At 38.4% G+C, this 27,117-nt stretch overlaps 1 protein-coding gene across 1 annotated transcript; it reads left to right on the top strand.

Annotated features, from left to right (window-relative positions):
* The first annotated feature begins 604 nt into the window (after window positions 1–604).
* NOL8 (nucleolar protein 8) lies at window positions 605–23,314 on the top strand. The gene is made up of 17 exons (XM_063291858.1): window positions 605–769; window positions 2,302–2,478; window positions 2,703–2,765; window positions 3,382–3,460; window positions 4,612–4,759; window positions 4,989–5,060; window positions 6,370–8,067; window positions 9,136–9,243; window positions 9,929–10,051; window positions 11,656–11,740; window positions 14,784–14,928; window positions 16,905–16,988; window positions 17,544–17,821; window positions 18,892–19,015; window positions 19,742–19,809; window positions 20,691–20,773; window positions 22,043–23,314. The coding sequence occupies exons 2-17, from the start codon at window positions 2,340–2,342 to the stop codon at window positions 22,094–22,096; spliced, it is 3,351 nt and encodes a 1,116-aa protein (XP_063147928.1). The 5' UTR covers window positions 605–769; window positions 2,302–2,339; the 3' UTR covers window positions 22,097–23,314.
* Window positions 23,315–27,117: the final 3,803 nt, after the last annotated feature.

The raw sequence follows: 27,117 nt of genomic DNA, 5'->3' as shown, positions 1-27,117 counted from the left end.
GCGGAGAAAGACAAGAGAGGTTTCGACTCAGAACCAGTTGTAGGTCTTCCCCTTTCTGGGTGACTTTACATTACCTTTCATACTACTCCGCAGCAAAAGATTTCTGCAACGGAGAAGAATTTGCCTACAAACTCCTTCCTCTACTCCATCTCTCCCGTTTTATCTTCATTCAATAGTTCGACCAAATTGTGCCTCAAAAAATGCGTCCGACTAGGAGACGGAGAACATAGAGCTTCAAAAACAAAAAAGAGCGACTTATGTGAACTTCCGCTTAACAATATAAAGCCGCTTAGAGATCCACGCAATTGTAGAGATTAAACTCCGGGTTGGGTGGAGAAGCGTATCGCGCCTGCTTGAACTTAATCGCTGCTGTCTATCCGCAGGTCAAAGTCCCTCTGACTTGCGTCTTTTTCAGGAGAAATGCAAAACTAATAGAAGAAATATCCATTACGATACGTTAAGCCAATGTTTCTCAACCTTGACAACTTTAAGATAGGTGGACTTCAACTCCCATAATTCCTCAGTCAGCATGGCGGAAGTGAGGCGAGGGGGAAAAGCAAACGACGAGCAACAGTTGTGCCCGCGCTGGGCGCCGCGTTTGGTCTGGAGCGGTTCTGTGGTGGAGTATCTCGAAGCGAGGGATCATTTAGCGGTGCTGGATGTGGCTTTCTCCCCGCCAGTAAGTCAGATGCATTTAGTGGCGAGTTAGAAAGCTGATGCCCGATTCCCATCGTGGTGTTCAGACGTCGCTCCACCGAGCAAATGCAAGGTAAGGTTACCAGATCTAAAATGCAGAAACCCGGGCGACCGCTAGACAGCGGCAGCGAGAGCATGCCCTATTTCACTGCTGTGCTGCCACCTCAGAGTTGGCCGGATCTTTGCAGCCCCGGTTCTGGTAGCCCGATGCGATGCAACGTAGATATTTGTAGATTTTTAAATTTAAAAGGTGAGCTTCTAAATGGCTTAAGTGGGGCCGTTCCAGCTTATAAAATGCCAGCTGCGGGGGCTGCTCTCTTCTGTCTGGTTAAGGTTGAGCAGAGCCCCAAAAACTTAGTGTGTACTGTATGACGATTTCAAAACTTGAAGGACTCTCTTTTGAAAAGATAGGCTTCAGAACAGGGTTGATGAAGTCTGCTAAAATTTTAAACTGTTAAAAGTTCTGGATGGGTTAAGCTAATTACTCTCTCTAGAATTCTGCTTCAGTACTAGGATGCTTTGTATTATTTTCTCTTTCTGCAAAGGTTCATCAAAAACTCTTCTTTTAATGTCCCACCCTCCCTCTTAGCTTGAATTGTGGCTATCCTTTGTGTATATGTCTCCTCTTCCATGTTTTCTTCCCATTATTTTAACTTAAGTTCCAAAACCTATATAAATACACACACACACACACTGTGTGCGTGTGTGTGTGCGGCTGCAAACAGTCCATTTGAAGCATACTGAAGACTTGGTGGGATATTTGTGGGCAGTGCTGAACAGTGATTCAGTCATACAGGCAACAGCACAAGAGGAGCTGGTATTTCTTGTCTCCCACTCTCATATGAATAGAGAGCCAGTTTGGTGTAAGGCATCAGGCTGGAAACCGGGAGATCATGAGTTCTAACCCTGCCATAGGCACAAAGCCAGCTGGGTGACCTTGGGCCAGTCACTCTCTCTCAGCCCTAGGAAGGAGGCAAGGGCAAACCACTTCTGAAAAACCTTGCCAAGAAAACTGCAGGGGCTTGTCCAGTCAGTCTCCGAGAATCGGACACGATTGAACAGATTAAAAAAGAAAAAAGAAACCACGCTCATATGACCGGAAACAGGTCTCTAGCTTGCCATTATGGCAAGTCAGGGATTTGTGTTAACGACATTACTGTAGTGAATTGCTAAGACAAAGCCTATGTTTCTGTTGTTGGTTTGGCTTATTTAACCACAATTTGGGTTCATTCATAACAGTAAACTGGAAATCTGTTAAAGCAATACTGAATGTTGGGTTTCTTTGTCTTCCTGGTCACAGGTAGGAGCAGTGGACAAGCCTGGCATTTTGTTCAAGATTCTTTCTATTCATATATGTAGTACTGAATTATGGTTAATTGTTATATGCAAAAGTGTTACAACAGGGCTTGATCATCAGTAATAAATTGTTTATAACACAGAGCATCTGTTCTCATGGTTAACATGAAGGGTTAGAGAGTCATAACAACAAACATTAAGTTGGGATCTTACAAAACTATATGAACTGGACTGACTTGAAGGTATTTTGTATCACAGTAATCCTTAACATTGTTCAAAATATTTTGTTATGCATTTATCGTTTGACAGAAAAGTTGTAGTCTTGGACATTTGTTGAATTTCTGAATATGGAACAAATCTCACTCGTAAGGCGATTATACGTTGGAGGACTTGGCCATTCAATTTCTGAAAATGAACTGTGTGAAAGATTTAGCAAGTTTGGAAATGTTACAGAGACTGAAATCATTAGCCGGAAGGATGAGCATGGTAATACTTTATGATTGCTTAAAAATTTTTTCATCTGTTTTGTAGTAGCAGCCCTAGGCTGCAATCAAAAATAAGCTCTGATCAGATATACTGCTAAGGAAACCTACATTCAATTCTGCTGTTAATTTCTTATTTCTGCTTCCCTTTTGGCAATAATTATTTGTTTTAAAAATGCAAAAATCAGATTTTTTTTCTGGAATAATCAGACTGTTATTCTTAAACAGGGAATCCTACCAAGACATTTGCATACCTCGACATCCTCCTTTCAGAAAAAGAACTTAAAAAATGTAAGTATGCAAATTGTGAATGCTTTTCTTGGTCCTTGTGAATGTCATTATCTGTACCAAAACTGGTTAATCATACTGAAATCTGTGGACAGGAGAAGTCTGATGAAGTTTGCAACCATTTCTTTTTAGTTGGGTTGTTGAACTCCAAACAATATGTTATTTAATTTTAGTACAAGTCACCCGTAAACATCTCTGTCTTCATGTATATCCTAATGATAGGAGCAGGACAGTGTTATACACATATCTTTCAAATAACCCTCTAAGCCATTGCTTGCCCCACCATCTCCACTCATTCAACTGCATGTATTCTTATGTGATCAGGTTCCACCCAACTCCTTACTGGTATCAGCCTTCCAAGCATGCTTGTCCTTTAACATTTGAAACATTTTCTTCTTCCTTTCTGTTGACTGAGTTTTCATGCTGAGCATTCTCCTTTCCCACTATCTAAACAAGAGAAAATTTCCTATGAGACTGATACTAGCACCATATTTCCCAAATGGCTGTTTGCTGTACACTTGCTGTCCTTTTCTTTGAGACATCCTAGAATTTGTGGTTTATAATATCTTAATAATGGGCAAATTAATCATTTTTTGGTATTTATTTTTTGTCTTTAAAGGTATATCAGTTTTAAATAAGACGAAATGGAAAGGTGGGACACTGCAAATCGAATTAGCAAAAGAGAGCTTTTTACACAGGTAGTACTTAGCATATTGTATACAGTTTCTGGTGAAAACTATTGAGTTCTGCATATATGTGAACAAATACAGTATATAGATTTTCACAGAAAGATATAATTTCATCTGTATAGATAATTCAGGGTGGAATCTGATTGTATGTTTCCATTAGTGGCAAGAAGCAGGATAGAGGTAGGTCACTCCCAGCAATCCTACATTCATCTCACAATCCATTCTTGAATATCCTTCAATCTTTTGGAACAGATTTGGAGGGATCACAGAGAACTGAAGAATGGAAGAGAAGACCTGCTTCTCTGGTTAAAATTCTCAGTGTGGAGTTAGATTCTACAATGGATTTTAACAAAACTTTAGATACGTATAGCGGATACTGTGTGAGTGACATAGGAGATATTTAGTGTGAGAGTTACTTCTCACACAGGCAGTGAAAAACCTGATAGCAAATCTGACTGCTGCAAAAACAGAGGAGTGATGCAGAGTCCAGCCTGCTCAAAACAGGGTGCCAGGCAGCCTGTTACACAGAGTGGGAAAGAGAAGGAGATGACAGGGGTTTTGAATATTGCTACTTTCTATAGAACTTGTTTGTGAAACATAGCAGTTGCTGAAATTTTTTGGTTTTAACTTATAATTATGCATCATAAATTCTTGGATTTCTTGTGACTTGTCTAAGTAGAGCTAGGTGAAACCTGACAGTTGGGGACATAGACTGTGTGGAAGGAAGGAATTTGCATCAAATGGAGCTTGCAAGATTACAATAGAGAGAAGAGTCCACGTGCAAAATGCAGTTAAGGAAAGAGGAAATCATATACTTTGAATTGAGAATAGGTGATCTTTTTTCCAGTTGCGGAATTAAACTCACACTTCATTCCCAAAGAAATCCATTTATTTCTAGGAACCTAATTTAGGGGATGGGGGATGGGAGCAAGATTTGTTGTGAATTGACACTGCTGTTATTGTTACCATTATGGGGGACAGAAGCTCTTGGTAATTTTCACAAGCCACACAGCTATCAGCCAGTAGGTCCTGATCTGCCCCCTATCCACTCCTAAAGTAGAAGGAGTTACTGTGCAAATATGAAAGAACTTTCCACTCATTTGTTCTCTTTCTCACCCTGTTTTATCAATGCTAAACTGCGACCCCGTTCTGTTGTGCAGACTAGCACGGGAGCGCCAAGAGGCGAATATGAAGAAGGAGGAAACAGGTTATAATGGGATGACAGACATTCAAGAATCTCTGAAGAAATCTGGAATTGTAGATTTCCATGTGAAAGCAGTACCAGGAACAGAAATACCAAATCATAAGGTATGGTAAATATCAAGGAGAGAAGTGCTATTAATTGTTCACAAACACTAGTGGACTAAATTCCAGATTTTATTGCTTAGTTCATTCAAAATAAATGCTATCTAAAGCTGCTAAACTGCTTAAATACTTTCTTTTTGTAAAGTTGTTTTGTAAAAGTTGTTGCAAACAGTTTTGTAAAAGTTGTTGCAAACATTTCTCAAAACAATACATATTTTCTTTGTTTTAATAGGACTGGGTGGTTAGTAAATTTGGCAGGGTTTTACCTATCCTTCATCTGAAACATCAACACAAAAGCAAAATATCCTTTTCTGCAAGCTTTTACTGCCCCAATTCTTCATATTCTCTAATAACAGCATTTCAGGAGCTCTGTTTTGCTGCCCATTCAAGAAAAAATGCCAGACAAGGATGATCAGTTGAAATAACTGTTCAGTGGCCATGGAAATTTATAAGTTCTGTTGGGCTTCACTCCACAGGCAGGAATTAACCATTTAATGAAGAAGTTGATAAGAAATCCAAGAACTACAGATAAATAATATTTATTGAAGAAAGTAGGAAGTCACATCAAAGAATTCAGCAACTGCTGCGATTCAAGAACAAGTCCTGTAGGTAGAAGCAATACTCAACAACTCTGGCATTTCCTTCTCCTTTCTGCCCAATGTCAGGGGCTGCTTAGTCCCCTCTTTTGAGCAGGCTGGATTGTCATTTGTTTTTGAAACCTTTGTTTTTGAAACCATCAGATTTGGTATCATGTTTTTCACTGACCAGAGACTAATTCTTACATTTTCATATTGAAATTTTCCCAACTTTGTTTTAAAAGTTCTTTATTACTTAGACTAACAGGATATCTTTGTACTCTTACAACATTTGCAATCATGTGCATTCAAAAGAAAAAGAGCTTTTGGATCCACTTCAGTGAGCGTGGCTTATTCCTCTTTTAACATCATTCAGTGATGCTGTCAGTGACTATCATGCCCTAAATGATCTTTGGACAGTCTAAATATGGTTCACTGCAACTCTGCACAGCTGAAAGCAGACTCAAACACACCATAAAATGGTGGCTTTGTATTAAACTTTATTTCTGGGTTGTTTATCATTTTCATTAGCATTTATCCTGCTTGACTGTGGGCCTGCTTGTTTTTGCACTGTGCTCGCCTGCTTCTTACAGCAAAACTATCAGTGCGTCATGCAGTGAGTGGTTTTGTTTATCAGCCAGCTTGTTGCAGAGCCTGACATTGAATCGGACTGCGAGGGAGTGACTGGTCAAAGGTCACCAATCAGGCTTCCATGCATAAGGGAGGACTAGAATTCAGGCCTCTCTGCTTCTAGTCCAGCACCTTAACCACTATACTGCAGTGGCTTTTTTCTCTATCAGACAGATAACAACATAATATATCAAAATCTTACTAACTTCAAACAGACTGCCTTTTTTATATAGCTGCTTTCCTTTTTGGATATAGTGAGGTATGTCATTTGTACGATTTCTAATGAATGCTCTGTAAAGGTAAATGCTCTGCCTTTTATTTTTTATTTTTTAAAACCTCTCTTTAGAATTTCTGAACTTTTACTTGTAGAGTGGTATTTAGATTTTCCTTAATTCAAAAATTAACGTAATAAAATATGACCCTTCCAAATATTGCCACAACCTTAAAAAACTAGATCAAGATCTTCTAGATATGGTTCCCATTTCGCAGCTCACTTGGCATCTGGAAGGAGCTGACAATAGTGTGAGTAAGAAACGGCAAGGACAATTCCCTGAAGCCAAGAAGCTACCAAGAAAAAGAATACAGAACAGTGGCAGCCTAAGCAAAGTTGAATCAAAGCCAGCAAACGTGGTCCCTTCAAAACTAGTTCAGAACTGCATCTCTAACTCCAAGAAGCGACACAGTCAGCACTCTTCAGGTCAAAAGCTTAAAGCTGAAACCATATCCTCTAGACATATAAACAACCTGTGTGATGATGATATAGATTCAGAAGAAGAAATCAGAGCTGTAGAAGCAAGAGAGAAAAAAAAGCACAAAGTCGATGCTAATATTGAACCTGAAGGTAATATGGAGGTTGTTGGTGATGACTTTAAGCTGAAATACAGTACTCATTGGTCTTTACAGAAAGCACACAAGCATAAATCCCAAGCGTGCAATGGACTGATAAGGCCTGCAGAAAATGAATCTGATTGTGATTCAGCTGACACTGATGAAGTTATAGCTGTGACTAAATTGTCTGGTAAAGAAGAGAGAAATGAAGCTCTGGAAGGCTCTAAGGAAACAAAGGGTGGCCAGCCAAAGAGAATCATCTGTGCTGCAAGTTCTCCATCTTCTGATTCAAAAGGGTCTAAAGCAGGAGGAGGAAAAAGAGCAGAGTCTGGAAAACCATCAGATCCCCAAGCTGCTTTTGACAGATGCAGATCTGAGAGCGAGGAAAACTCAGATTCATGTTCAGACACAAGTGAGCCTGAAGGGGATGATGATTATGAATCCATGATGCAAAGTGGCTGCCGATTAGAACTTACCTTAGCAGATTTAGAGAAATTAGCTGGTGAAAGTAATGAGGATGCAAAGGAAGATAATGAAATCGTTCAAAGGGCCACTCAGCCCCAGACTAATCACTGCCCAGTCAATAAAACTGAGACTACCCCAAAGATGCCCGCAGTTACCAACACTCCCAAAAAGTGTATTTGCCCTGAAGAAATACTTTCTGCCATTTTAAAAGAAGGAAGTTCTGACAAAGATGATTTGAAACAAAAACAGGCAAAAGTGAACATTCAGCCTTTCAGAGGACTGGGGTCACTTATTGGAGCACTACCTGAGAGTGAGTTGAACGTGCACGTGAGTGAAAAGGGCCGCTCTTCTTTTGAACTTGAGCTGGAGTCTCTGAAAAGTGTGACGGAAGTGAGGCTCTCAAGCGCTGCTAGTAAGAAGCTTAACTCCAAACCACTTTCCTTGAAACACTTGGGCATTCACAGAGAAAGTCTTCCTGGAAACTCAGGTGAGAGTTCTGACCAGCTCCCGTGCACTCTTGAAAAGGCAGAGAAAAGAAGCCAGGATGTGAGTCTTACACCTGAAAGAGAACCTGCCTTACGTGGGAAGTCTCTTTCCACGGGACCAGCGCCTTCCAAACTGGCACAGGATAAAGACTTAAATGACTCTCTGAAAAATGAAGAAGGCTGCTCAGGTTCTCCCAGAAGAGCAAAGAAATCAGAGAAGATGGGAAAGCAACTGCAGGACAATGAGAAAAGATTAGCAGCACTACAAGAGAGGCAGAAAGAATGGGAGCTCCAGAAGGTGATAATTCAGGGAGCTCTGACTAGCCAGGTAATTTTTTTCCCCCTATTTATTTCATTTAGTTTGGATTGACTAATGCTGGGAGGAACTGTACAGTACTTACATAACTTGGAACTTAAATGAACAGCAGTATAGAAATATTTTTCATAAATATATGTATGTGGAATAACTCTTGTTCATCATAACAACCTGAATTTAAGAGTACACAGAGCTATAAGTAAGATTTTATTTATTATTCCACTATAATAAATAGGGATTGGTTTCAGTAATGCTGCATTCCTAGGCAGCATATTTTAAACTGAAACACAAGTACATTTGTTAGAGAGTAGATGTGATTGAACATAGTGGCAGCATTTGGACATCATCAAAGCCAAAATAAAGGCTTGACGTGGAGTGCACTTACTGTCTCCATCTGTCAGTCAGCACAGGTAGGAAACAGCCATTTGTGGTTGTTTCATTCTTAGCAGATCATTCAGTTGTAAGATACTTCTGCTCTCTGTGGAAGTTAGAATTGATACAAAATTGAATAGAAAAATGAGTGACCTATATGAAAGAAGTTGAGATGGTTTAGTTGAGATACAGAAAGAATGAATGAGGAGTGAATCATAAAATAAATTTATGAAGGAAGAATGAATGGATGGAGAGGATGGTGAAGATTTGAGAAATTTGAGATTGGATGGAAGTAATGGGATCTTTGAAAAGAAACAAAAAATTTAAAGAACAAAAGGCAACATACAAAATAGTGTATGAATTTGACAGAAGCAAGGATAGACAGGTGTGGAGAGGTGTAACAAATGATTTTGGCATAAAATATATTTAGCTATATGTTCTTTTCTTATGCCTTTAATTTCTTTATCCTACTATTTGTTATTCTGCTTCTGTGCTTAAAATGTTGTAATGAGTATGTACTGTATATATGTGCTTTATACATCTAATGAATTTGACCCTGATCTACAAAAAATTATACTATAATATTCTTGTTTTTTAAGATGCCGTAAGACCTTTTGTTAATGGGTCCATCTCTGTTTCTTTTCCCTCATTGGTATTATATCATTTCTGTCCCTAATAATCCCCAGTTAATGTTTAATGTAATTTTAGCAAATTCAGTCAACCAATAAACAGAAGCACATCGTGTTTGAGTCAGATAATGAAAACGAAGTTCAAGAGAATGCTAAAGAAGAGTCTTCAGGAAAGATCCTAGTAAAGGTGAGTGAACTAAAAGGGAATTTATTCTATCCCTAGAGATTATCTTCACATCTCCAAGAAGATTTTCTGTATGGTGGAGAAAAAAATTGCACATGCCCACCTATTTTAAATTATTATTGCCACTAAAAATACAGTAAGAATTACTGAAAAGAAAAAAAAGAGGGGGGACCAAATAAGCTAAACAGTTAAAACAGGTACTATAGAAGAGCAGAGGCTGGGCTACAAAAGACACAAGTAAATATAATAAAATAATCCAGATACTTAACAATTGTAGTCCCAAACGCCACTGCTGTTACTATTACTGTTTTAACAACAGGCCTGCTCTCCCAAGTTGGGGTGAAGAAATTCTGCAATTTTCCATTGAATTAAATCAGAAATTACTTGAGTTTTCCTATAAAATGCAACAGAAAAATTCTGTTAGTTCCTGCAAATAATTCAGGGGCCGACAAGCAGGTACCTTCTTTCTCAGACACCATTACCACCCAATTTATGGTAGAAGAGAATGGCTTGCAACATTGGTAAAGGAGGAAAAGATGTTTGGGGGGAAAAGGAAACTCCTCACCTCTTATCTTGCCTCGACACCCGCTCCCCACATACTAACTAATGGAGTGCTTGCTAAAACATTTGGTGTTACCCCAAGAATGAGCTGGTTCAAATGAAATGTGTGTTTGTTACTGTGCCCAAGGAATTCACCCCCAAAACTTCTGGAAAACTGTTTGAGAGCAGTGATGAAGAATCAGACTCTGCAGCTGAAGAAAATGATCGGTTCAAAATCAAACCTCAGTTTGAGGGCAAAGCTGGAGAGAAGGTTAGTACACTGGTGTATTATTTTTAATACTAGTTAGTACATTCGTATATTATTTTAATGGCTGCTGCTTATGTATCGAGGAATTTATTTCCATGTGGAAGACTGGCAAATCCATATATTTTGGTGTTTGAGCCAGGTATGAGGAATCTGGCTCTCAGAATGTTCCTAATGTACAGTTTCCAGCAGTTTTCTCCAGCATACAAGCATCTGGAAAGCCACAAGTTCCTATCTCTAAGCTCCAGATATAAACTTTGTGTCATGTTCACCGTTTCAATGTGCCTGGTACATCGTAACACTTCACATGTCATTTGCTAATTGCGTGTTTGATTTGCAGGGAAGGGAGGCTTCCATACCCCGGACTGTTATCTCTGGGCTGAGGGAATGGAATGTGTTTGGGTTTTCTCAACTGCTCAAGGTTGCTTGCCCAGGGATGGTGAAGACAGTTACTGGCACCTGGGGGGGAGGGGTTAGAACGGCCGGGTGGGGGGAGGTCTTACGTTTTGAGCCGAGGGTTCTTAATTTGTATTTGGCGCGCTTTTGCTCATTCTCAGCTTTCTCTGTACTTGCATACTAATCCTTCAATAAATCAGATTTCATAAAGTTCACTTGTGAGTCTGGTTCAATCAGGTTAGGCAACCATTACACCTTGTTCATTTCATCATGGTAGCATTTTTCTATATGCCAGTACATCTCTGGCAATGAATAGTTTTTCTGTCCCTTGATTTCCCTTTATGTTACAGTGACCATACTTTCTTGGAAAAAATAAAGGACAAACCTGAAAAGGGGGCAAATCTGAAAGCGGTGCATAAAGATAAAAAAAATTGTTTATGTTTATAACTTTGCTTTACAAAAGAAAATTCAAGAGCAAAACCAAGAAAAAACTTTACAAAAATGCATATTCTAATAAAAATATCTAAAATCAAACAATATATGTAAATTTATTTTAAAAAGACAATTCAATTTCCATATTTTTCACATGAATGCGAAAGATTGTGCATTAAGTGGTACATTTGTATGGTAAATGACCAAAATAAAGGACAAAAGTGAGTTTTTCAAAAATAAATCTAAAGGACAGCTTTCTGAAATAAAGGACTGTCCTCTATAATAAAAGACATACGGTCACTGTACTTTACGTACAATGGTCAGTCTTTTGGGAACTTAGCCACTTTATTTTAATCCGTTCTCTAAAATTAATTGTATTCCTACAGCTTTATCTTTTCTGCTCCATCTAGCACCTGTTGATCCATTCTTACTCAGGATTATTCCTAATTAAATTCTGTTCTGTATGTTGTATTTATTTTATCTGTATAAGCCATAGTAGGCAGTGTGTATCTCCCATTATGCCAGTCTGCTGGCCATGCAAGATGGAACTTGTTGGACCGTAGTCCAAAACATGGGTGCCATTAGCTTTGTTACCTCTCATATATATCCTTCTGTCAGGGCCTGTGTTTTTTTATGGTTCTCTTGATTGATACTTTGCCACATGAATAACCTAGATCAGCATTCATGATCCAATAATGTCAAGGAGCCATTATTAAGGTTGAATGACTATCTGAACTAAGCAAGAAAGAATACAACCTCTCTGTTACTGTTTCTTGTTGCAGCTTATGCATTTACAGTCACGTTTTGGCACAGATGAAAGATTTCGTATGGATGCTCGTTTCCTTGAAAGTGATAGTGATCAGGAAGGTAAGATATACCCTCCTGTTGATTGCTGATAGAATGCTTGCAAGCCTTTGTTACATACACCTTTTTCTATAATTCTGTTGAGTATTTGTTATTGTTTGTTACTTAGCTTTCAGTGAGAAGTAACACATGTTTCCATTGAAAAAGGTTTTTTTCCCTGAAAAAATCACTAAGTATATTAATATACATACATCTACACATACTTTACAGTTTGTACTTAACAGGGACTAACACAAAATTTCACAGAATCTCTTTAAAATGTCTTCCACCATAAACTGGGAATAATGAAAAATGCTTGAAAGCATTTAACTGGATATGTATCTTTAATTATATTTGTTAAGCTATGGATTACACCTTTGGAAGGTGATCTAAGACCTTCTAGTTGTTTTTGGACTACACCTCCTATAATGCATTGCTATTGGCCATGTTCTCTGGAGAGCCTGTGGTTAAGGTGCTGGCCTAGAAAGCAGGAGATTGTGAGTTCTAGGCTGCTCTTAGGCATGAAAGCCAGCTGAGTGACTTTGGGCCAGTCACTCTCTCTCAGCCCAACTCACCTCAGAGGGTGGTTGTTGTGGGGAAAATTGTCATGAGCACTGATGGTGAGCAGGAGGGGGCCCCTATCCAGGGGGGAAAACACATGCGTAGTCGCGAGAATTTGAGCTGTCATTCAAAGAGACACAGAACAGACCTGCCTTAACTTTTGGGGTTTATCTGTCTGGGTTTTCCCATGCTTCTTCAGTTTGTTAGGATTTTCTGTCTAATGTAGCAGTAATAAAACACTAGAGACCTATTCCTTGTCTCAGCATGGTTCCTGACTGTTAGGACATCAATTCTAACAAACTCTACTACTACCATTGAAAGAGGGAGGAACAAAAAAAAAAGGAAGAGAAATTTGGGAAAATGTCTTCAGAAAACCAGGAAATTCGCAGGCCATCCAACAACTGGCAGCAGCATTGCAACAACATCAACAACAAGTAGATCTCCAGATCAACACATTACAAGCAGCCATGCGTGGTTCCCGACTGTTAGGACAATGGGTTTTCTCACGCTTCTTCTGTTTGATAGGATTTTCTGTCTACTGTAGCAGTAATAAAACACTAGAGACTTATTCCTTGTCTCAGCCTGGTTCCTGCTTGTCAGGGCATCAATCCTACCAAACTGAAGAAGCATGAGAAAACCCATACAGATAAACCCCAAAAGTCAAGGTGGGTCTGTTCTGTGTCTCTTTGAATGACAACTCAAATTCTCGCTACTACGCATGCGTTTTCCCCCCTGGATAGGGGCCCCCTCCTGCTCACCATCAGTGCTCATGACAAAAATAGAAAGCTGAAGTATTAGATCTGTTCACCACCTTGAGTTAATATATAACTTCCTCACAGGAAGATATATATAATAGGTGGGATAAAAGCCTAACAACAACAATGATATATAGACAATAAATAGTGATTATTGAGGATCTGTCTTTGATCTGAAAAATAGAAATAGGCATCTTAAATTAAACCTAACCAAAGTATGAAGAAAATATATCCAGAAAGGAAACATTGGTTTGGATGTAACAAAACTTTATTTCTTCATTTTACAAAAAAGTTGCTGTGAGAATCAGACTTCCATGAATTCATTCTCTCCTTTCTTGAGCATAGATAATGGGGAAATTATGGCTAATCTTAATGAAAGAAGGTACTTTTAGACCATGAAATATAGTTTAATCAACAGAGACAAATTTGGAGCTGCTTCTCTGTCTGAATCTGCATTGCACCCAGATTCATAAGGTGTCATGGTCCCTGTTCCAGTTTTCCTGGAAAACATCGTAACGGGTTCCCATGTCATGGTGCTGACACGAGTTGCTGTACAGGAGGGGGCTGCTCTTGTTCCTTGCACCAGGCTGCGATGCGAGGAGTGAAGAATACATGTTTGGGTTACCTCACCTTGTCAAGGACTTTTCCCGCAGACCGGCAGGAACCGTTAGGGGCACCTGTGGGCATGGGATTGTGTTGACTTTGGGACTGGAAGCCGTTTGGGGTTTTATTGGGAGACATCCCACGCTTTTACTATCCTCAGCTTTGCTTGTGATCCTGCATACTATCCATTATTAAATCAGATATCCATGAAAGCCCCGTGTGAGTCTGATGGTGATTTTGAATAGGCAATCATTACATAAGGAGGTACTAAGAATTCTTACATAAAGCACTAAGATCTTTATGTGAGAATTCTTAATATTAAGACTAAAACTATAAACTAAGTCCCTCCTTGGGAGGGAGATGGACAGTGATAAAATTTGATAAATAATAAATAAAATGTATGTTGTCCTCATGCAGCCAGCTGTTAAGGCTGGACAGTGACTGTAACTAGACTTACAAGCAAACCACAGTTTACACAAATTGGTTGCAAATCAGTGTAAATCCATCATGTATCTTAATAAGTAAAGACACTCAAGTTGAGCTTTCCTCCTTCAAGTAAAGCCTCCTTCAAGTTGACCCTGTAGGTGACTACAGGGATCCAGCCATGCATTTTTCTGATACCAATATAGAGATCAAATTCTAATCTTTGTTTTGGTCATAGATCAGTATAAATAACATCAATAATAATTAAAGCCATTTCAGGAATAACAATGAAACTAATGAGATATTTAAAAATACCTAAAAGCTGTCATTACCAACACTATACTATAATATTAAAGCACTAAGATCTTTATGTAAGCATTCTTAACATTAAGACTAAAACTATAAACTAAGATGAAAAATATAGCTTATTAAATAGATGGCGAAATGATTGAAATCAAACTACAATAATATGCATATGTAAAAACATAAAAGTGGTTTGCCATTTCTCTCTTTCTGGGTATTTTTTCAACTTCCCATCCTAAGCTACAGCCCTGCTATTTTTTGGTCTCTAATCCAAGTACTCGCTGTACCCTGTCCTGCTCACCTTCTGAGCTAGCATGGATTCATGTGTTAAAATAATGTGTGATTTGATGGGATAGCTGAATGCAATTGGAATCAGTTCTGTGGAGTCAGTAACTAAGCCTGTTCCATTTTTTTCCTGTTAGAGGAATCAAAGAAATCAGTAACCCAGGAAGAAGAGGAACTTGTTTTAGAAAAAAAGAAGAATCTTGAGATCTTGAAAAATCTTCTACATATTGGTATAGAACCTCCCAAACGTAGGAAGCTGACTGCAGATGCCCAGAAATTCAGGTATGGAAATTACTTTAGTTGAAAAACTAAGGCCTGATTTAAAGTTGTACAGATTATCATTATTTTTGTAGTACTCCCCTAAATCAAACACTAACTGAACATGGAAATCTAGCATAGCAGGCAAACTTTTCCAGATAGGTTCGAACTTTGAACCTAAGATGGAGATGTATCATAAAGCGGCTATTTACGGCCAGACCCGGGGCTGTCTCTCAGTTTAGCGATGCTGCGCCTTTTAACTGGTTTTCTGGGATATCGTTATGAATTAGAAATACACAGCAAAAGAGCAATAGCACCTAATGTTGCAACAAGGCTGTTTTTAGCGAAGTCTTTAATGACTGTCACTGCCACTCTGAAGATTAAGTCTGTGCATTGTGCTTGTTTTCAGACTGGAAGTCTGGGCTTGTTTCTTTGGCCTGTATGTATGTATGTTACCAGTTTTTTTCCTCTTATGTATGTATGTATATCCACGTATGTATCTATTAATGGTGTGCTGTATTTTAAATTTTTGTGACTTGGCCTTGGAGGGTAAATAGACAAATAAATAAATGAACTGCCTCCTTTGGGTATTTACAAGTTTTAAGAAATCGGCAGATTTGGATTTGAATGCGTATGTACATCCTGTTAAAATCAAGAATTCTAAACCATGTTCTTACTATGTCAGCAGACTTTTATCCATCCACTGTTAGGATAATAATGGTAGAGGAGATATTCCTGTGGGTGGCTGTGACATGTTTGTGTGATTCTTCATGGATAAAATTGCTCACATTAACCCCAACTTAGATGCTGTTTATGCAGTTTTACAAGATGACTTGGATAGAGGTCCTGGCCAGTTCCTGGATGCTTTGAAAGTCTAGATGGGTCAAAACAAAGTGATAGTAAATTTCCACGAGATAGACTGGCTAATCAGAATAATGAGCTCTGGATGGGGTTGTAATTTTCCTAAAGGAACAAATCTGTCATTGGAAGTCCTTTCCAGATGTACAACTCCTGCTAAAGCAATGGATGAATATTACTGCCAAGGAACCTTTGCCCCACTTCATGTAGTGCAGCAATTGCAGGACTACCCAGACCAGGATTCTCTTACAGCAGTGACTGATGCCCTCATCGCCATGCAGTTGGTGCAGAAGGCAACGGCTGGACTACCTGATAGAGGGGAGTCATCTCAGTCCCATTACATCAGCACTCTGGTTCTTGCACTGGCTGCTGCTAAACTTGCAGATCCAGTTCGAGGTGCTGGTCTTATTCTATAAAGCCCTACAGGAGTCGATCCCAGTGTACCTACAGAGCCATGTCTCCTACCCATATTCAGCCTTCCTGGGTGCTCATCTGAGAGGAGCTGCTAAGGGTCTCCATTCCTCATGAGCTGCAAGGCTCACCTACTGAGGAACAGTCATTTCAGGGGTGGGGAGCTTCCACTGTATTTGATTTTGCATGGTGGTTACTAAAACCATCTTGTTCCACTGAAATGTTGGTATGGATGGTGGATTGCTTTTTTAACTACTGATTTAAGGTTATTTATTATTTAGTACTGTAGGATTTTGTCCTGTAAACCATCCTGAGTGCTTGGAAATAGGGTGACATAGAAACATTGGTATAAATAATTAAATAATTGTAATCCTTTAATCATTTTATCGGTTTCATGTGAAAGCTAATTATTTCCTGATGCTTATAGAAAAAGACATCTCTAGCTGATTGTGAACAAAGATAGCATAGTGTTAACTAAGGCTACAATCCTAAACCCATTTCTATCAGACTAAGCCCATTCAACTCAATGGGCTTGCTTTTAAGTAGAAATGTAGACTGGTATGTAGATTTTTTGTTATGTAATTTTTTTTTCATTTTATTGATTTATATACAGTTTGCCTCATCATACTTAGAAATGTTGTCATAGAATGAAATTTTGGTCCCTCAGAATTTTTATTGTGATATCTAAATTTATTTAAGGATACTTAATTCTTTTTTATTATCATTTATAGAGATATGAATACCTTACGCTATGACCCCACAAGGCAAGATCATGCAGTGTTTGAAAAAAAGCCAGAAAATACTGAAAAAGAGAGGTAACGATTCCATCAGTAGCTGCTTGTGAGAACTAAGCTGTCCTTTGGTTGAGCAGTTTACTATTTCAACTCTTTGACAGTTTAGATTCAAATATTTATTTTATTCAGCAGATGACTGGAGGTTGGAGTTTTTAATCAAGAGTTGAAATGAGAGAAAAATCTTGACTTTAGAGAAGTTTCAGAGGAAAGTTGCAATTTCAAAATGTCTCTTGATTGTCAGTTAGGACTTCCAAAGGTGATGGATTCCCCTTTTTAGAAGCATGCTGTATTGGTCATCCATCAGATGTTGAAACTAAGTGTTGTGATTTTTCTGAACTGGGTTATAAACCAGTGCAAGTATTTTACTATGTGAAAAGATAACCAAAGTTAGTGAGGCAATTGTGTTATACTTTGGGATTTATATATTGAATCTATTAACAAAAATGGATGGTGGAAGCTTCTGTATTTGTATTTCTTTGTTGGAAGCTTCTGACATAATTTAAAGTATTTGTATAAAATTATATATTTGATCTGTCAAATATTAGCAATTAACACATTCTTATTTACATCAAATAGTAAAGCTAAAAAGAAGAAGAAGAAGAAAGAAGCAGCTCAGAAACTGCCTGAGGTGTCTAAAGATATATTTTACAATGTCGCAGTGGACTTGAAAGAAGCACTTGGATCTACAGAACATGATGAGAAAGCAGAAATAATACCATGGGACCAGCATGGTGATGCTGAACAAGCCCCTTCAACTGATACACCACAATTCCGTGCTGGAAAACAAGAAGAAAACAGTGGTTTTACATTTTCCTTTTTTGGCCCTGAAGTGGAGAGATCACCTATTAAAGAAGGTGTCTTTGCATATTCTAAACCATAGTTTCAATATTTCGAACACATATTTTTGGTACTACAATTTGTGTAGCTCTTCCCTTTATACATTTTGAAAGAATATAGAGTGATTTCATTTTGATGACATAGATGACTAGGAACATATTATATCAATACTGTATACCTGCACTGGTTGCTAGGTTTAGTGGATGGAAATGATCCATAATATTCTAAATTTGCTCATATCCAAAAGTTGCTTCCATCTTTTATTTCTGTGGGAACTTTAATAGTACCCAGAAATATTATAAGCATACAAGGACTGTCGGGAATATATTCTCAGCAGCTTTTCCATGGCTTTTAAAATGGTATCAGAATGAAGCCATTGGTGGCTACATATTACCTTCCAGTATTTGAAGCCATAAGACAAGTTGCTTGGGAACACAAGTCAGAGGAGCTAATATATTGTAAATATATTGTAATATGTTGTAAATATATTGTTGTACGCCACCTAGAGTCACCTTGTGTGAGATGGGCGGCCAAATAAATGTGAGCAAGAAATAAATGTTTAAATCTGACTCGTGGGTTTCCCAGAGCTATCTATGAGAACAAAATGCTGAACAGCTTGCCAGGTGAAATGGTGAGTTCTTCATTGGAGGTCTTAAGTAAGAGGCTGGAAGGTCATCTGTCAGAGATGCTTCAGTAGATCCTGCACTGAACAGGGGGTCAGGCTAGATGACTTCCCAGGTCACAACCAACTCTGCAATTCTAATTAGACCTGTCAATGTGATTCAGCACAACATCACTTAGTTGTTACAGTTTATGAAATTGTATTTTCTAGGCAGCTGGAGAATAGACTTATTAGCATATTGATTATTCATAACCAACAATATGCTAAGCCAGGTTTTGCACACCTAGAGTCCAATATGTACGAAATTAATTAATATGTAATAACCTGGGGATTAAATATTTCAATTTGCAATACTATCCTATTTTACAAGAAGTGTTTTCTACATTGCTGTTCTTTCTACATAAATGTTTTTATATACTGAAAAGGGTTGGGTCTTTTTTTTTTTTCCCCCTTTCCTTTTTGTAGACCCCTACATAATTGAACTACTAAAACCTTCGCGAGTTGCCTGGCAAGAAGATCCGCGTTTTCAAGATAGTAGTTCAGAAGACGAAGAGCCAGAAGTAGCTGAAAGACAAGATGTCAAGGAAAGGTAAACTATACTTTTGAAGTATTCATAGAACATTAGACAGGATAGACCTCAACGTTAACACAGTGAACCAAGTACACATTCTCTAGGATGATCAACTGCCAAATAATTGTTTCCAAATGAAGACATTTATCTAGATCAGTGTTTCTCAACCTTGGCAATTTTAAGCTGTGTGGAGTTCAACTCCCAGAATGCCGGCTGGGGAATTCTGGGAGTTGAAGTCCACACAGCTTAAATCTGCCAAGGTTGAGAAACACTAATCTAGACTGTATGGTTTCATCAGCAGCAGCCAGAAAGGCTTAAACTAAAGTTGGGTGATTTTCCCCTCCCATTGCATTTCCCATATACTTCATGCTTTTCCTGAAGATTATACGGGACTGCACAAGGAGGAGGAGGAGACAGGAAACTCCAATGTCTGTGTGGCCTTGCATTCCCTCACAGTGTATGAGTAAAGCTGCTAAATATCCACCTTGCAAGTGCAATCAGTCGGCATTATTTTATGTGTCCTATGCTTGGAAAAAACATGATTATCCCCTGATCGTTTCTGAGAGTTTGAATTCTTCAGATTTTTAATGCAAACAAATATAAGGTACCAGATACTTTGTATATTTAATTCATCTCTGAAATAAAAATATATGCTTCTTCCTCAAAATGAATACATTGCTCAGGCTTGAAAAAGTAGTTTTTTTCTCTCTTTTTTGGAAGATAATACTCTTGTTCCTTTTTCAGTTCTCCAGCTGAACCACGTTCAAATACTAGATTTTTCTTCTTCTCACAAGATGATGACAGATTAAAAGGTGAAAATCAGAAAAGTTCTTCTTAATTATTTTGGTTACCAGTATGCTTACTCTTCAGATTTATTCTTAAGATATGAACACCAAAGTTATTTTAAGTCAGAGGCCCATTAAGTCTTGTTTTGGTGTGGGTTCAATGCACACGGTTTCTGTAAGCTTTTCTACATTTTTGGACAGTTTTAAAACTGGAGTTCAGATTGCAATCAGGAAATAGGAACTATTTTAGTTACCAAAGAAGTCTAGCTTAAGAATGATTAAAACTAATATGTGATTTAAAAAAACTTTTTATCTGGAACAATAGTTGCAGTTTCCTAGAAAGCTAGTATTAGGTGATATTAGGCTGTGATTTCTCCAATCTTGCAATATATTGTATTGTAGCAACCAGCAGTTTTTAAAAGATCCAATACAATCTCAGGAGCATCCTGTGGCTGACAGTCACTTATGATTTTGCCTCTATCAATGGCACTGGAAGGGTAAAATTTTCTATTCACCTCTCCCAAGTTCTTCCAAATTCTGCCTCAAAGAATTGGGGAACCCTTTGGAGCAAATGTTGAGGAGGAAGAGGAATACAAGGATGAGGAGAAGAGGGTATCTTTCCCTTGTAGAAGAGAAATGTTCCTGCAAACCTAAGGTTTTAAGCTGTGTTAAACCTGATGGTCCATGAACTTTATGTATGCCATTTCTTGTAGCCGAGAGGATGAAAGCAGATGATGGCAACAGCAGGACAGAAAACATCGTCAAACCTTGAGCCACCAAAACACAACCGTTAAATCTATGCAACCCCTTAGACCTTGGCTTGGCATGGATCACTTACTGCTTTCTTGTTCACGGGGTGGGCAGATTACAAATAGAAAAGTCTAAACTTTTCTTTATTCCTTTCCTAGAGGGCCCCAAGCTCTTTTATAAAGCTTCAGATCTTGATGAAGAAACAGAGGACTGGGAAAGCAGGCGCCAAATACTACTTCAGGTATGTGGCTAAAGGTATTTGGGGCAGAGCCAGGAAGTCCATACAAAGGTCCAGTCTGCCACAGACATTAAGCAAGTCACACAAGCACTCTGTAAGCAAACCACATCCATATTTTAACATTTCTCCAGTTATACCATCTACAGCTACAGCCTTATCACTTTCCAACATTCTCACTGCATTTACTCCTTTTTATCAGTTTTTTCTTTGGGCACTAACATTTTCTAGAATTAGTTTCAAATTTACTTTTTCACACTGTGTTGTCCTTCCCATATAAATTGCTAAAATTTCCAGTCCCTCATTTCAGTTGCATCCCAAATCATTTCATTCCTTTTAATTCCATTCACTCTTGTTTAGCCTTCTTCACCCATTTCCAAAACCATTTTAATTTTCATCCAGAAAGCTCTGCATTTTCTGTTTTAATCATAAGCACCCCTAATCTTTGATTACACTTTTTGCAACTATCTTTTTTCTAAATGCATATTATACAATATCTATCTTTCATCCTGCAACAAATATAAGACAAGTTGCGTTTTTCTAATAGTCCCTGCAGTTTTCTTGGCGAGGTTTTTTGGAAGTGGTTTGCCGTTGCCTCCTTCCTGGGCTTGAGAGAGAGGGACTGGCCCAAGGTCACCCAGCTGAGTTCATGCCTAAAGTGGGACTAGAACTCACAGTCTCCTGGTTTCTCGCCTGGTACCTTAACCACTACACCAAACTGCCTGTCTTCATATACATATTGAATAGTAATTGTGAAAAGATGAAGAGTATCTGTTGAAAAGCAGAGTCAAAAGCCTTTTTCAGATATAATTTTGATCTTTAGTTGAATTCTATTTCATCAGAATCAAACAACTGTGCTCCTGCATTGACAGTCAGTCACTCCTGCTTGGTTCATCCTGCCCAGGGAAAGTTGAACAAGTTTGGAAGTTTCTGGCTGTGGTTCATTTAGGATTACTTTTAATCCAGGATCCTGGAAAACCAAAATCACAATCTAAGATTCATTCTACCTTCCATATCATTCTTATATAATACTCATTTGTCAGTATGTCCCCTGGTTCCACTTTGAAACCCAACTGGTAAGAAAGCTGCATTTTGCCCATGTTGATTCACTGTGAAGCATTGCTGGGAGAGGAGGAGGATGATTTCTATCCTCATTTTCAAAAACTTGCTATCCATAGTATTGTGGACCTGCTTAGATGCTAAAGCTGAAATGCTAATTAAATAATTTGTAATATTGAATCTCTCATAACTACATTAAGCTTTCAACATTTCCAGGATTGTCGGAAGAAACATAAAGATGCAAGAAGGAAAGTTAAAGCAAAACATTAACTATAACAGTTCTGCTAAGGAAGGATGGTTCAGAACGTTCATATACTTGGACTGAATCCTGGGATAATGGAAGCCGTTGAGAAAACACATCTACAGATAACTTGGAAGTCTAAATTGGTATGAATAAACGACTTTGTGAAATCAGAATAGATTTGTAATTCTGAAGTTTCTACTACTTACGTTTGCATTATCCAGTATGAACATGTTCGTTACTAAAATTCTATATTATGATAGACAATGCACTTCACAATTAGCATTTATGCTTATTACCTGTCTTTTATAGTCCTCACGTCATGTATATTTTGAAAGAAGGCAGCTAGGATTTCATACGCATGCAGGTTCCATGCCACCAAAAAGCAATATTTGATGGGAATTGTTATAAATTGATCTCTTTTCTAGGGAATACTAGGTATAGAACAAGAGAGGCAAGGATCAAATATAATACTATGGAATGAGTGGATTTTAAATTTATATAACTCAAGTGCGATTAAAGTGATAAAAGGCAGGCAGTTTTTGTGTATGTAATTACACAAATATATTTAACCTCTCAAATATATTCAGTTTAAATTGTACAAAAATGTTTGTTACTATTTATGTTAATACGAAATTATTTTTATACTCTGAAAGATTGAATCCAGGCCACTGGGAAAGAAGAAGCTGAAAAAGTTAGATTCCTGGAAGTTCCTTTCACAAGCATAATGGTGTCCATAATACATCCCTGGATGATTTTAATACAGTAAAAAGTTAGATGATTGAAAAATAAAACTGTAAATTACATTGTTATCAAAAACAGAATATGTAAATAATGGAACATCTTTATGGAAACTGTACAAGTGATATTTCTGAATTTTAATCTTACAGAATTTTGCTTTTAGATACAGAATAATTGGATGTTGTAGGCTTCTTTTCCTCCAACTAGTGGCACAGATATAAATTACCATATCTTTGCTTACCAGTACAGTAATGCTGGCATGCCTTCTGATGTGGTTAAAGGCTTCACTAAAGGAGCGATCCCAGGCACAGGAGAAGGAATGCTGAAATTAAATATTCGAAGAAGTTGACTTGAACAGGGAGGTTAGAGTTTTTGAACTGCTTAAACTGCTTAGAAAAGAATGTGCTTCCTGTTAGCTATAGACACTGAAAAGAAGTGAAATCCAGGAATCAATCATTAAGTTTAAAAGCATAGGATTAATAAATGCTGAATTTTCAGAAACCAAAGCTTGTTGCATGATCATTGGTAGGCAATTCATTGCTTTTTCACCTTTTATTCTGAAGTTTTAATCTAGATATAAATATAGCAGGCCCACCAAATAATTAGTTAAATTCCACCTCCCCACCCCCCATTGTAACTCTTAGTGTACAGGGTGGATTTGAAATAGGGATGAAAGAAAAGCAATTAAGGGGCAGGAAAATGTTTGAAACTTTTAGGATTTTAGTTTCTCACTTGAACAATTACCATTTGGCTGCGTTTGCACACCACACTAAGCCATAATTCATTTAAACATAATATAGTGACTAAACTCCAGCAGCTGGGCACACAGCATGCTTTGTAAAATCAAACAAACTATCTTATGGTTTAATGTACTGCATAAACTCAGTTATTCAATAAACATGGGTCACAGTAAATCACAACTTTATATGATACATATATCCAGGTTATAACTGCACCAGCCAGTATCTAAGGCAACTTACTTTATCTGACCCAATTAAGGCTGTAAAAAAAAAAGGGTAGATTTTTGTCTCCGTTAATGTGTTATTTTTAAAGGCCCACTTGTATGATACATGTTTCCAGAACTGAATGGAAGTCTTTGCCATGCCCTGGCTGATACTATCCATGCTCATGTTTTCTACATAATCAAATAGCAAATTATTGTATATTCCTTCAAGAATTAAACAGACCTGGCAGTAAAAGTATTAAATGGTTTCTCTTAGAAGATTTTATCTACCTCACTGCAGATGTGTAGTAAGAATCCTGATGCAGTTCTGGATAATTCAGGCACTATCCAGGAAATAATTGGCTCTTGCTTGGCACAGAAAAAAGGGGTTTCTGTTGGGCATTGATATTCCTCATTCAAATTATTCTAGATACAAGGCAATATACTGTATCATGTCCTCATTTTTATTCCTGCTTCAGTGCTGTTGAGTAAATTAGGCTTCAGATCATTGGGTTGTGCAACCCTCTTAAAAGCTGGTAGTTCTTAATGAAAATTACAATATGGATCCATCTCATGTTACTGCACTGACCGTCTTAGCTTCTTTTTATCTACCACCACAATTCAGGGAAAAAGGAAATATGACAGTACAAAACGATGGAATTAAGAGGCATTTTTAGGATTTTATTTCTCCCAGCTACTAGGTGATGAACGATTTGGCTGTGATGGATTTTAGGGCTAATTCATTACACAAAAGTAAACTCTGGTTGCCTTTGCTAATGCAAAGACTATTGTTCCTCTTTACTGCTGTTCTCTTCCTTGTTTGGAAATCCATGTGTTTTGCTGAAGGCAAGAGACACATCTGCGTTACTGTCGATCGTTGTTTTTGGAAATGGGAATCAGCCATTGGTTCATTGTCCTGGAATGCTAGGTGTAAATGCTTGCAACATCTACTCTGTTGGCTAATACATTCAACAGCTGCAAACCACAAACTATCCCCGCATGTTACGCAAACCCAGCCAACGAAATTAGTTTACAGTTCAATGCCAGTGAAATTGAGTAATCCATATTCAGTTAACCATAGCAAAGTGTCAGGTGAATACACCAGTCTACAGTACTCTTAATCTATCCTTTGAGGCTGCTTGTAGAGTTTTCTGTTTTTTTATGTAGCCCCTTCATCTTTCCAACCCATAGAAATGTTGGAAAAAATTATGTAAAAGGGCTTAGGTCTCTATCAGTGTATCTGTCAGCTGGATAACTCCCCCCAAACTGAACTAAAGTTGACTAAATTTGGCGGTGAGGAAGAAACTGGCAAAAGAAAGCTAAGTGTTCAAAAAGAGGCCAGGCAGGCCAGGGCTGCGAAGAAAAAAAAAAATCCAAAATAAGTCCTCCAAGGAGTCGGGCAGCAGCTCAGAATGGTGGTGACTGTGCCGTTCCTAAGCCCCCCTCCTGATCACGTGACCCAAGACTGAATGTATACAGCCTATCCTGGGCTTTCCACAGGAAAGGGGAGGGAAAAAATCCCAAGAGCTATGCTCTGCAAGCTTCCTGTCCCTTGTTTTTTATGGTGATGGTGTTTTTTGCACCACCTAGCCTCTTGAATTCTGGGAAACTCAAAGGCTTGCATGCTGTTTTGTGGCATTTTGGTACATTTTAATTCCCATCCCCAACTGATCCCTGCAATTATGGTTGCTTTGTATTGCCTTTAATTTGTAAACATCTTTGAACTAGTGTCCTGATACAGGGAAAGTCAAAGAAATCATTATGAGGCCCTTTAACACGCAACTCTTCCTCCTCCTCCTCCTAATTGATTAAATTTACAATATATGCTGCCTGACTCCCAGTGACTCCAAACGATTTATAAACTGTTAAAAATATTTAAAAACAAGGAAAACAAAAGTAAATAATAAAGATAGTAAAAATGACAAAACCAGATGGGAACAAAAAAACCAACCCCCACAATCTAAAGAGGGCTTCAATCACCCTCTCCAAAGGCCTGGGTGAAGAGCCAAGTCAAGGCCCTTAGAAACCTGGTAGGGTGGGGGCCATTTGAATCTCAGGGGAAACCTTTTTCCAGAGGGCAGGTGCTGATCCACTTCTGGGCTCCTGATAAATGGCCTTGTTTTAATTGCCAACCCTTCCAGACTGGATCTGCTGGGCAGATACTATGAGAGACAGGTGGTCCCTCAAGTAACTAAGCCCTATGCCACATAGACCTTTACAGATAACAACCAGTACGTTGAATAAAAGTAGTACTTTTTATTTACTGATGCTGAGCACAATAAAATAACTGATTCAAAATATTTATTCCATGGTCTTCTAGCATCCCACAACCTGATGACCTCCAAATGTCAGCACTGTAACTCCCAGAATTTCCTAGACATCCTGGCTGTTGCTGAGAATTGTGGAAGTAGTAGTCTGCACTTCTGGAGGCACCTAAATTGGGGAAAGGCTGGTATAGGCTCATCTGGGTTGTGTGACACATGCATACTTTCACCTCCAGATGGTGATATTGAGTAGGACTAGCTGAGATAGTGCAAGAAAACAGCAGCCAAAAAAGCAGCTGCTGGACTTAAAATAGCCCCCAAAGAAAGGGTACAACACTGATCTTAGTATCATACACTGTAGGCATTTTCACTGCCCTAAACCTGATGCCCTTTCAGGCAGCCTTCTTAAAAATTCCAGATATTGCCAGCCTCCACAGAGATTGTTTGTAAAGCAGCATTAATTAATGCTAGTACTACTGAGCAGAATATACCTTTCTGAGCACATTGAATAATATAAATGAAGAAAATGTTGCCAAAGGCTGCACTCGGTCAACTGGAAAATCATCCTCCAGAATCGCCAAATTAGTTTTGTTCTTTGCCTTTGCGCATGTAAAACTGGGAGTCAGGGTGGAGAAAGTGCTAGCAATAGCAGAAGTAAAAATGCTACTTCCTTTTTTCAGGACATGCTTGCTGTGCATACACCCCCACACAGCCAGAACTCCATGCTTTCTGTTGCACAGAGAACAGTTGTCTCAAAGTCAACGTGTTGCTCCAAAAATTGGCTGGTCTATGCTCCATTTTAGAAGAGAATTGTTTTTAGGCATGCTAGTTTTCTACTCTAATATTTATGACCTGCCCATCTTCAGCAGGTCAGCTTTAGTTACCATTGGTCAATTCATCCTAAAACTCTATCTGCAAAGTCATGTTATAACTATTAACTCTTGAAACAAAATTCTTCCAGTACTGACCACCCTGGCAGGGAGTAATGCAGGTTGATACCAACACAGTCAGAGGGCACCAGATTGGGGAATGATACTTTAGAGCGGCACGCGTTCTACATTGTAAGCTTGAAAATCCAGGAATACGGTGGGCTTCCTTCCAG

Source organism: Candoia aspera, chromosome 2 (genome assembly GCF_035149785.1).
Source record: "Candoia aspera isolate rCanAsp1 chromosome 2, rCanAsp1.hap2, whole genome shotgun sequence".
Lineage (NCBI taxonomy): Eukaryota > Metazoa > Chordata > Lepidosauria > Squamata > Boidae > Candoia > Candoia aspera.
This window is presented reverse-complemented; position numbering and strand designations above follow the sequence as displayed.